At 41.8% G+C, this 18,518-nt stretch overlaps 1 protein-coding gene across 1 annotated transcript in view; it reads right to left on the reverse strand.

The window, feature by feature from the left end:
- Window positions 1-18,518, reverse strand: part of LOC142301233 (kinesin-like protein KIF27) — a 95,658-nt gene that overhangs the window by 53,208 nt on the left and 23,932 nt on the right. The window contains exons 7-9 of the mRNA XM_075342255.1: window positions 16,684-16,766; window positions 9,999-10,097; window positions 5,461-5,586 (exon numbers count right to left, since the gene is read on the reverse strand). Coding sequence (XP_075198370.1) covers window positions 5,461-5,586; window positions 9,999-10,097; window positions 16,684-16,766 — 308 coding nt within the window. The remainder of the gene's footprint in view (window positions 1-5,460; window positions 5,587-9,998; window positions 10,098-16,683; window positions 16,767-18,518) is intronic.

Raw genomic sequence — 18,518 nt, forward strand, 5'->3', positions numbered from 1 at the left:
TCCGAATGGAAATTTCATTGGTACAGTACTGTATCTGGGAGAAAAGCTGGGATCTGTTTGGCTGCCGAAAGCAACATCAATTCTAAGGAGCTATTGCACTGAAACGCGTTGAAATAAATCACTATATTTTCCAAAGAAGAGTCGAGTCAGATATATCATATGGCACTGCGGTGGTTAGCCCCTTCTCCTCCTACTCCCTTTGATCAAATCGCTACCGGCACTGCAGCAGCCGAGGATTTTCTCCCATATGCCCTTACAGTGGTTGTGACTCTCATAACCACCCCAGGTGAGCAACCTCTTATCTCATCTTCCCCCTGATCTCCACCCGGGTAAGACCCGATCTGTGCTGGTTTTGACTGTCCAGCTCCTGCATTGCTAATTGACCTCCGAAATTTATTGGGCGATTCATGGATCAAACACCAGTTAAACATGTGCATTCAAAAGTTTAGATAAGGTCACATTACGTTCACCTGAAAAGGTTAGATTGCAGGTGAAGCTGAAATTTCACTGGAAAGCCAAATATCGCTAATAATTTGTGAGTAGTGTATACTCCATACCATACCTGTTTAGTTGATCAACTGGACTGAAAATCTGAATTAGGTCCAAACTGTTTATATATGTAATTTTTTAATTACTTATATCTGCATGTACCCTTTTCTTACTATGTGTATGGGGATCCTGTGATGTATTTTATTGTCCAGACCTGAGTGTTTTTTACCATATATTATATATGATTTTTTTGCAGTATTATTAAAAATGTGATCATTTATACTACGCATGTTTTTTTTTTTTACTCCAGATTTTGTTGTGTATGTGACACTTCCACGGGGTCTGGGGTGACTCATTACTGGGCCACGGTTCTGCTTCTGGGACGCCGTGGTGGCCAGGCCCGATCCGTAACTCCGGGGCGGTGTCAATAAATGGGGGAATGATGATGGAGATGGTAGTTATTCGTGACACCACCTGTGGTGTGCGGCTAACATGGGAGCCGCCGCTGTGAGAGGTGTCCTCCCGGGGCAGATGGTTGCGCAGCTTAGTTGTTGCAGCTCTACAGACAGAGCTCAAGCCCCAGGGATGTTGGGAGTTGTAGTTTCCTGCTGCCGTGCAGCTAAGGCAAAGGCAGAGCGCGGGAAGAATTGGACGACACAGGGGTTGCAGTCAAAGTTCTTTTACTCACTCAGATGTTCTCAGCAGCACATGTCCGGTCATACGCCACCCTCAGAGTGCCGGGCTTCGCTGTGATGGGCTCTAGCCAATCTCGGGTAGCTCAGAGATCAAGACCGGTGCACCCTCCTGTGTTCCTTCCCTGGTCGTCTCTCTGCGCTGACTCTCTCCCGCCTGTCCTGTGCCTATGCACACAGTGCCCTGAGCCAGTGTCCGCGGACCCTGTCGGGTGACTTATAGCTCCGTCCCTTGGCCCTATGTGGTCACCTTTTCACTGGATGTGTACGGATGTTAGCCTGAGGCACTTGCAATGCCCTTCGGTGTTACTAGCGAAGTTATATTGTTCTTATCTAGCCTAGGGGCCGAGTCCCTGAAGGCGGCCTAGTCCCTCCACTTCTATCAGCTGTCCATGGAACAGGTCCCACGGGTGGCTCACACCCTTCGCTTAGCCCTGAAACTACTTTCTATTTGTCCTCCGTGTCCTCCTCTGTTCTCCTCCTTCTGGTCCTGGGACAAGTTCTTCCAGCCTCCTGTCCCCAGGACCTCTCTCCTGCAGCTCTGCTTCTTCCTTCTCTCCCCTCAGACCGTTTCTTCCTGTCTGTGTGAAACTGCTGACTCCCTCTTTTTTAGACACACCTTCCTCCCACTCACTACACTCTACCACCGAGTAAGCCGGAATAGGGTGCTATCACCAGTGGTGGCTATCTCTAGCATTAATGGGCTACCCCACCCATGTCCCGGTGGAGAGCTGCTAACTGAGAGTGCTATGTTGTGCATACCAGTGAATGACCTCCTCCGTACCCAGGATGGGATACCACACCTCTGGTTGAGGTGCAGTACCTCTTTGTTGACTGAATCTGCGGGGGCGCCACATATGAATTATATCAGTTTTGCAGTTTATCCTGTTTTTCAAACTGAATAGAAAAATTCACTTTTCTTTTTTTATGATGTCAATTGTGTTTCAGATGATCCTGACTCTACATCTGCAAACAAGTCTACTTTACGACCCTCATCACATCATTAGCCGTCAATCTAAAACAAGTCGTCAAAACGTTCCCTTGCCTACTGAGCCCTAACGTACAGGCCTCAGTCACAGATCTGAGTGCTGACAATCTAGCCACTTAATTCCTAGAAAAAAAAATCAACCATTTTAACCAAGACATTTTACACAATTCCCACAGAGCCTGAATCCCCTTCTCTCCTGCACCTCAAATTACATTTCCACCTTTTAGCCTGTTACAAAATAAGTGACCAAGATGCCAAAATGTGCATTCTGGGCCTGATGGATGAAGGAACTGACCTGTCCTTCCGAACTCCGACAGTATTGAGCATCCTACAAATTCTGCATCAGGCCAGAAAGCTTCTGGCATACCATTGGCTAGCCACTTCTTCCCCGACCATTAGAAAATTAAAAAAAACAAGATGAACAATGCAATACATCTAGGAAGAGGTGTTTATTTCAAAATAAATACTTTATACACATTCTATAAGGTCTGGGATAGGTGGATTGATACCCGTGTCCAGGGCCGGATTATAGGCAGGGCAGGCGGGGCTGCCGCCCAGGGGCCCCCACCACAAGAGCCTCCAAGGGGGCCCCCACCACCAGCTGTCTTCGGCTCCCTGTGTTGGTGGCCCCCATGATCATAGCTGGCTTTATCTATATGTGAGTAGTGCAGTTGCACAGTGTGCCGTCCGCCAGGCTCCAGAGGGGGGCGGTGCAGGGAGACAGATGTCATTTTGATTTTCAGTTTCCTCTCTGCCGCTGCTATCTGCCCGAGAGGATTGTGGGGGCGGGAAATTCATCGTCTCTGATGTGTCACCAGCCATTCTGCTGCTGTGGATGCAGCTAGAGCCTGCACCGTCCATGAGAGATGCAGGCTGTGATAGAAGGACGATGTCAGCTGTGAGAGTAAGGTCACTCAGCAGGGCAGGGGGAGGGGGGTGTAGAGGGGGCCACAGTGCTCTCCAAGTAACTCCACAACAGAGCAATCAGTAAGGGGGAATAACTGCATATAGCTGCACATGAAAGGTGGAGACAGGGACATGGGGGGGGGGGTCATTTTACTGCAAGAGGTGAAGTGTGTATGAACGACCTACATAGGAGCTACATATTGCAGTATAGTCACTGCCACCCATCATTGTTTAAACCTACCTACACCTCCTTAATTACACTATTCCCTTTTCATATAATCAGAATGTAAGCCCCTTCCCTAGATTATAATCATATAATAATGCCCCCTCCCCCACTAGATTGTAATCATATGATAATGCTCCCTCCCCCACTAGATTGTAATCATACAATAATGCCCCCTCCCCCACTAGATTGTAATCATATAATAATGCCCCCTCCCCCACTGGAGTATAATCATAGGATAACACTCCCCTCACCTGGAGAGCAATCATAAAATAATGCCCCCCCCCCCTTCCCCTGGAATATAATAGAGTAAAACACCTCACTAATGGAGTATAATCATAAAATAAAGCCCCCTCCCTAGAGTGGAGTATAATCATAGAATAATGTCCCCCATCCCTTTGACTATAATCATTATCCCCTTTTTGAGTATATTCATACACTACCTTATTGTGATATAAACGCCTCCTGGAGTATAATTACATACACCCCTTGCAGTAAAATGATGCCCCCCGGAGTTTAATGTGTTCTTTCCATGTACATGTGCCAGACATATTGCTGAGTGCCATTCACTGACAGCTATCAGTTTTGTTATTCATATTGACTTCATAAAATTTTGTCATAGTATTATAGTACTCAAAATTTAACTCCTTCACCCCGATTTTCCGTTTTTTTTTTTGTTTTTTTCTCCCCTTCTTCTGAGAGCCGTGACTTTTTTTTATTTTTCCATCAATCTTGCCATATAATTTTATTTTTTATTTATTTTTTGTGTGACAAATTGTACTTTTGAGTGAAATCATCAGTTTTACCATATATTGTACTAGGAAACAGGGAAAAAAATCCAAGTGCGATAAAATTGCAAAAAAAGTGCAATTGCACGATTGTTTTTGGGTTATTTTATTCACCATGTTCACTATATTGTAAAACTACCATGTCAGTATGATGCCGAGTTCATAGATACCAAACAGGTATACTCTTACTTTTATCTAAGGGGTTAAAAAAATTCAGAAGTTTGTTAAAAAAAAAAATGTGCTTTTGGTGCCATTTTTTGAAACCCGTAGTGTTCTAATTTTTTGGGATGTTAGGCTCAGTGACTCCTAATATTTTTGCATCTTGAGCTGGTGTTTTCAATTATACAATTTTTATGAAGTTGCTACTTTTTGATCGCCCGTTATTGGATCTTTTTAAAAATTTTGTGGCGACCCAAAAACATAATTTTGGCATTTGGATTTTTTTCTCGCTACACCATTTACCGATCTGATTAATTGATTTTATATTTTTATTGATCGGGCATTTCTGAACTCTGAGATATCAAATATGTGTATATTTTTTTAACTGTTTTATTTTCAGTGGGGCGAATGAGGCATGATTTGAACTTTTTATTTATTTTTTTACATTTTGTATTTATTTTACTTGTCCCCTTGAGAGCTATAAGGATCAGCAGTCTGATCGCTTGTGCATCCCTGTTGATCAGAGCTGTACAGCTCTGATTAGCAGAAATACAGCATTCCTGTGTGAGTCGGCGCTCTATCGACTGTGACAGAAAATATGTCATGATAGCAACAGGGGTCATTACATGGCCCGCCGCTACCATAGCAACCATCGACTTCCCGTGATCGTGTCAAGGGGCCACCGATGGCGGCAGGGAACAGCGCGATCCTTGATCTTTCTGTGTGTAAGTGGAGAGCTGTGAGTGATCCTGGACTGTGTCTGTATTGTAGTACTGTAAATCTGAATGTGGCAGAACAGGATAAGATAAATGTTCATTGGATTTATATCTAAATGCTACAGTTCGCGCTTTACTGTTATGGCTAAAAATGTTAACGTTATGGGGCCCCCACCAGATTTTCTGCCCAGGGGCCCCCACCAACCTTAATCCGGCCCTGCCCGTGTCTACTGTCCCTCACCCTACTTTGAGATAAAATGATGGATCAATTCATAGCTCTTATACTTTGTACTCATATGTTTGTATGTTAAAAGTTGAAATCTTGTTTAATAGAAACAAACCTAATTTTAAATAAAAAGAAACCAGTGAATCTAACTTTTAACAGAAAGACAGAAAAAGGACATATAAAAACATAATTTAGAGGATATTTTTCATTTTGGTGGAAATGTTGATTATAAAAAAAAAATCCCAGGCATCACTCAGATAATGTCATACGTACATATTTTCCTTGGTTTGTAATGATTTCTCGCTAAGTTCAAAAATCTTCACCATGGATCGGACATACATTGATGACCCTGTGTTGCTGCCTCGTTCACTTCTCTCCATCGTAATCTTAAATAATATGCTGCAAATGAATAAATCACATATATTAGAGTTTTGTATATGTTATAAACTTATCAGATGAGACAGTACAGGGCACTCCTTCCTTTCTTAATCCTTCCTCCCTTTTGTACCCCGTTTCTGTTAAAGAAAAGGTGTCATCCAAAAAAAAATTTCAATAACTGAAAAAAATGTAAACTATTAATGTTTTGTTTAAGTATTATTTGTTTTTAATTAAGCAAAATATTTTAAAAAATTAAAAAGTTTGATATTTTCCACTCTTAAACACTAGGGGGAGCAGCTGCTGAAATCCAACTGTAGAACTACTGTAGAACTAGCTCACATTACAATTGCAGTAAAAGTGAGTGGAATTTGCTCTCCTGTGTGTGATGTCACTTCCCCCTCCCAATCTGGGTGTTTCCAAAAAGATAAGGGAAGATGAAGTTTAGGGTCACAGTGCAGAGCCATTTTGGTGGTGACCGCAAAGTGATCCTAATATTTCTTAAGTGTCACCAAGGACAGATGCATGGTGCTCTGCCGCAAGAATGTCCACCTGCAATGCTCTGCAGCATGCACGCCTGCAATGCTCTTCTGCACGCCTGCCCGCAGTGCTCTGCCGCACGCACTCCCGCAATATTCTACTGCACGCCCACCCACAATGCTCTGCCGCATGCACGCCCGCTTGCAATGCTCTGCCATATGCACGCACGCCCGCAATGCTCTGCCGCATGCACGCAAGCCCACATTGCTCTGCAGCATGCACTCTCGCCCCCAATGCTCTGCCACATGTGCGCAATGCTCTGCTAAACACACGCCAGCAATGCTCTGCTGCACGCCCGCCCACAATGCTCTGCTGCATGTACGCCCACTTGCAATGCTCTGCCGCATGCATGCCTGTCCGCAATGCTCTGCCACACACACACCCACAATGCTCTGCCACATGCATGCAAGCCCGCAAAGTTCTGCTGCATGCATGCCCACAGTGCTCTGGCACATGTACACACGCCTGCAATGCTCTGCCGCCCGCCCGCCCGCAGTGCTCTGACCACTGATGTACATAACACATCATGAGCAGGTGTCGGTTCATGCATGTTTATGTGCTATGTACGTCATGGCTTTAAATTGTCACTGTGTGAAAACACAGTGACAGCTCTTTGTCGGAAGCGGTCACTCACAGCTGACCAACACGGCCAGTAAAGTGGAAACCAATTTCATCAGTCCCCACTCTCTGATCTCTGTAATCAGTGGGTGAAATATCAGCACTTCCAAAACTTTTACCGCCGGAGCATGGCTCAGCTGACACCTGAGCTCCTACAGTAACAATTAGGATCGGCGTGCATGCCACCCCTGACTGATTATCCATCTAAATGCTGTGATCGAGAGCGATCATGGCATTGGAAAGGTTGGGTGTAATCTCTTTTAATTAATATTAAAGTTAACATTTCACAGAAATAAAGTAAAAACAAACAGGTACAGCATTATATAGCCGAGGGAACCACCTCCCGGCTGCAATATCACACATTGGCATAGGAAAGGTTGTGAGACAGAGGGGACTCCCTCTCGCACCCCCATCAGCACCCCCTTGACAAAATCATGGGGAGCCAATAGTTAACTTGTCACACAAGGACCTACTGGTGTGCCAAGTATGGTGGCCTGTTGGACCCAGCCATAGGTAGAATCTAACAGGCGTTCTGCCTATGTGATCTAAGTGGTCACATATATTGCAATACATGTTTACTTTAATGCAGTGACCAGTGATCAGAAAAATGAAGTTTAAAAAAGTAGAAAAAAATGTAAAAATACGATGAAAAAAAAATTGCAAAAGTTATTCAAAAACAAAAAAACAAAACACAACATAAAGAACAAAAAATATTACATCAATAAATATGATTATTTATATAAAAATAAACTAATAAAGTACACATATTCGGTAATGCCGCATCCAGACCATCACTATCTATAAAAAACTGTCTCACTATTTAATCCCTACAGTAAAAATAATAAAGACATCGCAAAAAACTATGCGTTTTAATCATACCTTTGATATAAAAGTGGAATAAAATGCTATAAAAAAATAAAACAAATGTAAATAAAAATGGTATCTCAAAAACCGTCATTTTGTCCTTCAAAAAGGAATCTACCGCACAGCTCTGTCAGCAACAAAATAAAAATGCTATAGCACTCAGAATACAGCAATGCAAAAACAATACTTTCTTTAAAATGGCTTTTATTGTGTAACAGTGTCAAAACATAACAAAATGATATAAATGTGGAATCACAGTAACCGTACTGTCCCGAAGAATAAAGATGCCTTTATTCACTTTTACCGCACAATAATTGGCAGAAAAAAACTATTTCTGAATTGCTGTTTTTTGTTAACTCTTCCTCTCAAAAATCTGGATGGAAAGCAATCAAAAAATATTATGTGCCCGAAAATGGTACCAATAAAAACACCAACGCATCCCACTAAAAACGAGCCACCACAAGATTCTGTTGACACAAATCTAGAAAAGTTATAGCTCTCAAACTAAGGTGATGCCACTCTCAAAAAAAACAACTAATTTTTTTAGTGTGTGATCAAATTTGTGTGATTTAAATGTATTTAATATTTACCAAATATTAAAAAAACAATATAAATCTGATGTCATAACAATTGCACCTACCCTAAGAATAATGCCGTCTAATCACTTATACTGCACAGTGAACAGCGTAGAAAACATATAAAACCAATTCTTGACCTGCTGTTGATTTCTTCATTCTGCCTCCCAACAATCGCAGAAAGGCTTGGCTCATATTTATTCTTGTCCCCATCTTATAGTAATGTCCCACTTTCTGGTCCCCATCTTATTATAATGTCCCACTTCCTGGTGACCATCCTGTAGTAATGTCCCCTTCCTGGTCCCCTACTTGTAGTAATGCCCCATCCTGGCCCCCTACTTGTACTAATGTCCCCCTTCTTCATCCCTATCTCATAGTAATGTCCCCATTCTTGGTCCCCATCTTATAGTAATGTCCCCATCTTGTAGTAATGCCCCATCCTGTTCTCCTTCTTGTAGTAATGTGTTGCATTCTGGCCCCCATCTTCTAGGAATGCCTCATCCTTCTCCCATCTTATAGTAATGTCCCTTCCCGGTCCCCTTCTTGTAGTAATGTCCCATCCTGGTCACCATCTTATAGTAATTTCCCATAATATGCCATTCTTCACATACGCATAAAAAAAGATTCTTCTCACCTTTCCTCGGTTCTCTAGGCATCCTCTTTTCTGCACATACGGTTTGTAGGCAACGTAGACCCCTTGATTGTAGTTCAATCCAAAGGGCCTACTCCATCAGCACTTTATTTCTGCCGACATCAGCTGCTGGCCTGGGAGTGGCTGGCTGCTGGAATTGGTACAGCTGTGCAGAGAGCTTTTCTTTGCATAATGCCAGCAATACATTTCAATTGAACAGAAATACCGCGCTGACGGTGGTGACCCCCTGCACCGGGCTACGATCGTCAAGAGCTCTACTGTGCCTGTGGGCTGCATATAGCAACCTCAAGGATCGCATATGGCCCGCGGGCCACGTGTTAGAGACCCTGATGTAGATCCATTAGCAGTTGGTGCTGTCCTGAACATAACTGAACAGACAGCATCCCAATAGGCAAGGTATATGAAAAACTGTACTTGCAAAGATAGACTTCACAGGTGATTTAAATAAAAAAACAAATGCATTTAGAATAAGAGTTACAATTAAAAAGGGATAGGTAAATATTAGAGATAAAAAGGTTTGTATAAGTTGATCCCAATAAATTTTAGAGTTGTTTCCTGCTTTAAAAGGGTGCAGTATTTAAAGAGGTTGTCCAATACTTACACATCCTTAGGATAGGTCATTAATATTTCAATAGTGACAGACCTTTTTAAGTCAATATTCTAGCTCACAGCCAGGGAGTTTCTGTGCATGTCCAAATCAAAGGATATACTGTAGCACATCAGTAATAATTAAACAATGTACACTGACGTGCATAAGGGTAACAATGTTTTGAACTTTTGACTTCAGGCTCCATATCTCACCATTCACTACAGCTTTGAGTACGAGATGACCTTCTTTTTATAGACCATCATCTTGGCTATATCATACATAAATTTGATTTGCAACTATTTAATATAGGGAGATTCACTGCATTGTTACTATTTTGCACCTAAAAAGCTACATTTTAATTTTTATTATTTTTTTTAAATATTTTGTAAATCCACCTTTGACTTTAAACACTGCCTGAATCCTTCTGGGCATGCTCTCGATAACTAATCATATGCTAAATAGATGCAAGTCAAATTTATGTATGAGATAGCCAAAATGATTGTCTATATGTCTATACAATGATAATAAACTAAAATATGCCATAAGATAATGTGGATGGAAACTCAAGTGAGAAAAAAAAAAGTATTTTGTGACATACGTATAATTTTGGTCCTCCAGCTGCTCCCGGCCACAATGATACAGGCCATAAGCTTCCTCTGGACTGGTAATCATCATTTCACTGGCCCCATCAATAGCCCTGTGAAGGGAAATGTTTTACTTGCTTCAACAAGACAAATAAGGTTCACCAGATATAGCAGTGCCAATCATGTAATGATAAGTGTAGCAGTAAGTTATAGAGCTAGAGCAATATATATATATATACTAGCTGTAGTACCCAGGTGTTGCCCGGGATAGTAACTGTCACTGTCTCTCTCCCCAGTCTCTGTCTGTCTGTCTCTCTGTCTCTTTCCCTGCCTGTCTCTGTGAGTCTGTCTGTGTCTATGTCTCTGTGTCTATCTCTCTGTCTGTCTCTGTATCAGTCTCTCTGTCTCTCTCTATCTCTGTGTCTGTCTGAGTGTGTATATCTGTCTCTATCTCTGTCTCTTTGTCTCTCTTTGTCTCTCTCTGTGCCTTTCCCCGGTCTGTGCCTTTCCCCGGTCTGTGCCTTTCCCCGGTCTGTGCCTTTCCCCGGTCTGTGCCTTTCCCCGGTCTGTGCCTTTCCCCGGTCTGTGCCTTTCCCCGGTCTGTGCCTTTCCCCGGTCTGTGCCTTTCCCCGGTCTGTCCCTTTCCCCGGCCTGTCCCTTTCCCCGGCCTGTCCCTTTCCCCGGCCTGTCCCTTTCCCCGGCCTGTCCCTTTCCCCGGCCTGTCCCTTTCCCCGGCCTGTCCCTTTCCCCGGCCTGTCCCTTTCCCCGGCCTGTCCCTTTCCCCGGCCTGTCCCTTTCCCCGGCCTGTCCCTTTCCCCGGCCTGTCCCTTTCCCCGGCCTGTCCCTTTCCCCGGCCTGTCTCTTTTCCAGGCCTGTCTCTTTTCCAGGCCTGTCTCTTTTCCAGGCCTGTCTCTTTGTCTCTTTCCATTGTCTGTCTGTGCCTCTCACTTTCCCTGTCTGTGTCTGTCTGCCTCTGTCTGTCTCTATCCTTCTCCACCGACATCTTATTACCTCACACATGAGCTTCTTATACTAATAATGTCTTCCGTTCCTATAGCAACCAATCACAGCTGCTAATAATAACCTGTGGCTTCCAGCTCCATTGACTCTAAAGGAGACAGGATTTTTGGAGAGTAACTGTAAAGCGCGGGGTTAAATTTTCCGGTCAAAACATAGTCTATTCAAAACAAGAAAGCCTGCGGAGACACCATCACATGTTTCTCAACGCTGGCAGCAAACTAGCCAGGTCTTACACCAGGAAGGATCAACCACGGGAAGGGCAGTCTCTAGTCAAGGAAACCACCTATGCCAAACATGGTATCCATCCACAGACAGCTGTTTCGGGGTATTTGCCCCTCATCAGTGTGGAGTAGGAAACTGGCTAGTGGGAGCAATGCCTTGTAGAAGACTATATAAGCAAGGATGGTTGACCTTAGGGAGATCAACATCCAACACCGCGGAGACACTATCACGTGTTTCTCAACGCAGTGATTCTAGAGCAATGTCCCCTGGGAAATATTCAAAACAAGAAAACCTGCGGAGACATCACATGTTTCTCAACGCTGGCAGGAAACTAGCCAGGTCTTTCACCGGGAAGGAACAACCATGGGAAGGGCAGTCTCCAGTCAAGGAGACCACCTATGCCAAACATGGTATCCATCCACAGACAGCTGTTTCGGGGCATTTGCCCCTCCACACTGATGAGCAAATACCCCGAAACAGCTGTCTGTGGATGGATACCATGTTTGGCATAGATGGTCTCCTTGACTGGAGACTGCCCTTCCCGCGGTGTTGGATGTCGTTCTCCCTAAGGTCAACCATCCTTGCTTATGTAAAACATAGTCTATGACGTTCCCTGAGTCACATGAGGCGTCTGTGCAAAATTTCGTGATTGTAAATACGATGGTGCTGATTCCTTTAGCGGGGACACACACACACACACACACACACACACACACACACACACAGCACTATATATATTTTATATATACATATATGTTGATAAAAAAGATAAATTATTTATGATAGTGGGCCAAAATTCAGTTATTGCAATTCATAAGACATCCGTTATTTTGTTATGTCCATTTGGCTAAGAGTATTAAAGTTTATGAATTTTATATACAAATTTTGCTTTTTAAACTTCTTTTTATATATACAAATTTTTAATTGTTTGCAATCTTTTTCATGTTTAGTTGTACAATGTCGTAATAATCCATGTATTAAAAATCTTTTTGTATGTAGTTCGTGAATTCAACCTGTTGTGCAGAGGTTTTATCGTTCTTCCTATATATTGTTTTATTGCAATATATTTGTTTCCCCTGAAAATTAAGACCTAACCCAAAAACAAGCCGCCCTAGCATGTTAAAGGATTTTTTGAAGATGCTTGAAATATAAGTCCTACTCCAAAAATAAGCCCTAATTACAGTCAGGGCTAGCGTTAAGGGAAGTGGAACTGCTTAATTTCTCAGGGCTCCCGCTCTCTTAGGAACCCCAGCAGTTGTATTCCAAGGTTAAGATTGTTTAAGGACCTGTGATGACTTCACACTCTTGTGACATGATGAAATCAAAGGTCTATTAATTGCAGAGGTCTGAAAGAATTGAATAGCACACAGGCTGAAATGTAGGACTGACATAAGGGTAAGAGAGAAGAAACTGGGCAGTTTCACAGGAGCTCCATTCTCCGAGGGGCCCCAGCGATCATATCCTGATGATAACACTGCTTCAGGACCTTTATGACATGACATCATGTGACTAGGTTGTCACCAAGAGGACTCTTAATTGCAGAAGTATAAAGCTGAAGAGGAGACAGACAGGCAAGCATGTATGCAGTGTATGTTTGTATGTGTGTGTGTAGATAGATAGATAGATAGATAGATAGATAAATGATGGATAGATAAGAGATAGATACATAGATAGATAGATATTGTAGATAGATAGATAGAATATAGTCGATAAAGGGAGGATAGATAGAAAATAAGGCCTAGCAAATGTTTTAGAGTAAAAATAATATAAGTCCCTGTATTATTATCGGGTAAACATTCAATCACATAGATGACTAAAGATCTCTCCTGTAGAATTAGAGGAAAAATTGGTTGAGCCGTCACAAATAACCAAGCAGCAAAAACAGTTTCTGATGTTACATCTTGAAACCCCATTTTGGCATATATCAAATTGGCTTTATTTTTATTCTCTTAGTTGAGTCTGGGCTATAATGTTCTTGATAGTAGGAGCCCTACGGAAAGTTAGGGCTGAATTTTTAGGTAAATGGCTTCCCAGTATCGGATATTCACGCAGAATCTGGAAATTTTCTTGGATGATATTTCTGATATTTTATGGTAGACATAAGTGGTAATTAAATTGCTTTCATATCTGTCGTTTCTTGTGACTTTGTTGTATGGCTCAAGAAGGGATACTTGATCAAGTTTACTAGTATTTTGGAAAGGACATTTGATCAGATTCTTGGGGTATTTTTGTTTCTAAAATCTTTTACTGAGTGTATTAGACTAGGTGGTGAAATTTATATCTAGGGTGCAGTTTTTGTATCCTTTTAAACTTGTTTTGTGGAATGTTGTCCAGCAATTTTATTTAGTGTCTACTATTGTAGTGGATGTAATGTTAGTGTCATCCTTTTTTGAAAGAAAAAAAAATTGTATCGATCTAATTATTAGTTATAAAATGGTCAGGCTTAAAAAAGCACTGTTTTCTGAGTTTATCGTGGAGGAAAAAGATAGATCCCAGTTATTTCTATTGATGTTCTTTAGGAAGGAGTGCTTTCAATTGTCACAGATGAAGAACAGGTCATCAATATATCTCTTGAAGCTAATGATGTTGTACTTGTAAGTATCATCAACATTGCATCGGTCTTCTAAAACACCCCAAAACAAGTTTGTATAATTTGGTGCTATTTTTGACCCCATGGCAGTCCCCTGCAATTGGTGGTAGTGTACCCACAGAAAAGTAAAAAAAAAACCCATTTGTATATGAATTCCAAATCCTCACAGATTAATATTTTTTTTTTATCTGTGAGCCTATTGGTAGTGGATACGAATTTTTCAAAGCACCTGATGCCTAGATCTTGAGATATATTTGAGGGAGGCAACATCTATTGTCAAAAAAGTATAGGATGGACTCCAAATGCAATCACTTAGAAGGTTGATTAGACGTGTGAAGTTTCTAAAATAACTTGATAGATGGAGGACATGATCGTCTACACTGTGTGCAGAAATAGTAGCCAAGTTGTATTTTAGAGGATTTTTTTTATTATTGATCAACAACTATGTTCTCAATCAACCCAAAAGACTCATAAATATCAAAGCTAATTATTTTTGGAAGTTGGAGTGTTTTTTTTTTAGATTTGGCTATCTTATCTGTTTGTGCAGGTAACTATTACTGTGCAGAATTATTAGGCAACTTAATAAAAAACAAATATATTCCCATCTCACTTGTTTATTTTCTCCAGGTAAACCAATATAACTGCACAAAATTTAGAAATAAACATTTCTGACATGCAACAGCAAAACCCCAAAACATTAGTGACCAATAAAGCCACCTTTCTTTATGATGACACTCAGCAGCTTACCATCCACAGATTCTGTCAGTTGCTTGATCTGTTTACGATCAACATTGCATGCAGCAGCCACCACAGACTCCCAGACACTGTACCGAGAGGTGTACTGTTTTCCCTCCCTGTAGATCTTACATTTTATGAGGGACCACAGGTTCTCTATGGGGTTCAGATCAGGTGAACAAGGGGGCCATGTCATTATTTTTTCATCTTTTACACCTTTACTGGTCAGCTACGCTGTGGAGTAGTTGGATGCATGTGATGGAGCATTGTCCTGCATCAAAATCATGTTTTTCTTGAACGATACCGACTTCTTCCTGTACCACTGCTTGAAGAAGTTGTCTTCCAGAAACTGGCAGTAGGTCTGGGAGTTGAACTTCACTCCATCCTCAACCTGAAAAGGTCCCACAAGTTCATCTTTGATGATTCCAGCCCATACCAGTACCCCACCTCCACCTTGCTGGCGTCTGAGTCGGAGTGGAGCTCTCTGCCCTTTACTGATCCAGCCTCTGGCCCATCCATCTGGCCCATCAAGAGTCACTCTCATTTCATCAGTCCATAAAACCTTTGAAAAATCAGTCTTAAGATATTTCTTGGCTCAGTCTTGACGTTTTATCTTATGTTTCTTGTTCAAAGGTGGTAGTTTTTCAGCCTTCCCTACCTTGGCCATGTCCCTGAGTATGGCACACCTTGTGCTTTTTGATACTCCAATAACGTTGCAGGTCTGAAATATAAACTGGTGGCAAATGGCATCTTGGCAGCTTCACGCTTGATTTTCTTCAATTCATGGGCAGTTATTTTGCGCCTTTGTTGCCCAACATGCTTCTTGCGACCCTGTTGGCTATTTGTCATGAAACGCTTGATTGTTCGGTGATCACGCTTCAAACATTTGGCAATTTCAAGACTGCTGCATCCCTCTGCAAGACATCTCACAATTTTGGACTTTTCAGAGCCCGTCAAATCTCTCTTCTGACCCATTTTGCCAAAGGAAAGGAAGTTGCCTAATAATTAAGCACACCTTATATAGGGTGATGTCATTACACCACACCCCTCCTCATTACAGAGATGCACATCACCTGATTTTCTTAATTGGTAGTTGGCTCTCAAGCCTATACAGCTTGGAGTAGGACAACATGTATAAAAAGTATCATGTGATCAAAATACTCATTTGCCTAATAATTCTGCACACAGTGTATATATTTTGAGAGGTTGCTGCTGGTGAGTGAACCAATACCAGAGATGATTGGTCTTTATGGATTTTCAGTATTTAATTGAAGAATGCCATAGTAGTGCATCTAACCCCTTCACACGTGGGCAATTTTCAGGTTTTTTTTACTCCCCTTCTTCCAAGAGCCATAACTTTTTTATTTTTTCATCAATATAGCTATATGAGGGCTTGTTTTTTGCAGGCTGAGTTGTACTTTTCAATGACACCATTCATTCTGTCACATACAGTATTGGAAAATGTCAAAAAAAATTCCACGTGCGGTAAAATTGCAAAAAAGTGCAATTCCACAATTATTTTTTTATTCACCATGTTTATAAACTATATGGTAAAACTGACCTGGCTGGCAATATAATTCACCAGGTCAGTATGAGTTTGTCGATGCTAATCATGTATAGTTTTACTTTTATCTCAGTGATGATTTTTTTTCTTAGAAAATTTCTCAAAAAAAGAATTGAGATTTTTTTGCCATTTTCCAAGAGCCGTAGCGTTCTCATTTTTCGAGATCTGTGGCTGTGTGAGGGCTTATTTTTTGGTCTTGAGATGACATTTTTAATTTGGGGTAGATGTAATGTTTTGATCACTTGTTATTGATTTTAATGCAATGTTGCAGCAACCAAAAAAACATAATTCTGTTTTTTTTTTCTCTTGCTTTATTGACTGTACCGAATGTACACACGTGGATCTGCAGCAGCTACATCTCCTTCACTAATGCATCGTTGTGTCACACAACTACAGCAGGTGAGCGCAATCTCTCTATGTATATAAGACCTTGGTGAAATGAATGGGACAACACTGAGCTAATAATTGTTAGTGTGTATGTGTGTAGGAGGAGTAGACATTACCTGTGTACACAATGGATATACATGGAAACACACATCATACTTTTAGTATTTCAATTAATACTTACGTTCCAAGCGCAGATATGTAGACTGCCGCTAGGTCTTGATTGTAGGGATTAAACAAATCCATAGCTTTTCCATCTGGGTTAAACTTAACAGAAATAAAAACACATTTAGAATAGGCCCATTTTTTAACTTCAGCCTTACTGTGCAATTATAATTTAATGACAAAATACTGTCTTCCAGTAACAATGGGCTATGGACTAAGTATATAAAATATGTCTTGGATAAGAGCAGGGATCACAGTGCTGGGGTTAGTCTGAATTGTGCATCTTGTGTTTTTTATGAAGACCAGTTATGAAATACCCGAATAAGGTCTGACTTCTCAGTAGCATCACATGCATTTGCTATACATCTTGATAGGGTGCAACATGGCACAGGCCGGTAGCCATGGGCAAGGTACTCATCTCCTATGCCCCGCCACGCTACATGAAAATGGGAGTCCTCGCTAGGTGTGCATGCTTGTGTCATACTCACTACCTGGGCGATACACCTCCACAGACTGCTTGTTGCCATTGGAGATTGCAGAACAATTCTTCACAGACATCTTGCATCAAGCTGGCATGTGCACTTTTCATTTACATATAATAGCACTTCATTTTCTAGACAATTCGTACTTTTGTATCTCATAAAATTCCCCTCAACAACCTCGGGAAACCTCCTGTTCCCTTCTGAGGGCTCCACGGGTTTAGGAGTAACGCTACGGTTGCTCACAGCTACTCTTAGTTCCTTGTGAGGGATCCCCTAGAGCGGTCACATTGGTACTGCTACTGAAAAAGTCCATTGCTGGATGGTCATGGACTCCTGGCTGTAATGCACCCTCAGCTAACCGTAGAGGAACTTGTGTCCCAATATGGTGACCATATCGTCCTTCTGATATACACAATTGAGTTCCTTTTCCCTATAGTCAACTGTTCACTAGCCTCCAATACAAGTCTTCCTCTTTCTGTCCCTTCTACTTCCCCTAGGTTTCTCTCCGTACTGTTTAATTGGCCTCCCTGGCCTGGGTTCCAGTCTATCGAATATTCCAGTCTACGAAAGGTTGTGGTCTATCACGTATCCTGTCTTGTTTCCTCGATCCTTATGACATATTACAAGATTTCTGGCTCTTCCTCTCCTCTGTGATTACACCCTGTAACAAGGCAGTCTGCTAATCTTCAGACCTTAGGTCTCTCTTGTCTAGATGTCAGACCCTATCTGTAGCTCTTCCCTTACTGAGCTAATCTCCACTATTAACTCTACATGCACCTGACCAAATACATCTCATTTACCAAACATATAAAATCACATTTTAAAACAGTTCATTGCATTACAGAGCAACATATTTTTTTCACGGGGGTTTGCGCAGCACTTCCTTACAGAGGCAGTGATATGTAAAGGGTAATAAAGGGGCATACAGGTGTATAGGGGCAAGTAAGGTACTGCTACCTTCTACGTCAATATAATCCATACGTACTAAGTTCCTTTAAAGGGAACCTGTCACCGGATATTCATAATACTTACCTAACGGTACGTATTGCACTGCGCAGGGTAGATCAAAGTGCGCCTGCGCATGACCACACTGTTGGCTAGTGTAGATAACGTAGAACGCGTTATCCACACTAGCTTTAGAAGGCGGACAAAAGTGGCCGAAAGAGGAGGCGCGAGACCCAGAGAACGAAGATGCCCATCCGACCAGTCTTGTCTGCACCGAATGTTAGGTACAGTAAGTATTATGAACATCCGGTGACAGGTTCCCTTTAATGGCAGCTTCACATAGCCAAAAAATCATAATTAAAAGGAAGTATCCACTGGGAAAAAATCTTTTCATTGCATTTCATAAGTAATACAAAATGAATGTACT

This window comes from Anomaloglossus baeobatrachus, chromosome 4 (genome assembly GCF_048569485.1).
Source record: "Anomaloglossus baeobatrachus isolate aAnoBae1 chromosome 4, aAnoBae1.hap1, whole genome shotgun sequence".
In the NCBI taxonomy this organism is placed as follows: domain Eukaryota; kingdom Metazoa; phylum Chordata; class Amphibia; order Anura; family Aromobatidae; genus Anomaloglossus; species Anomaloglossus baeobatrachus.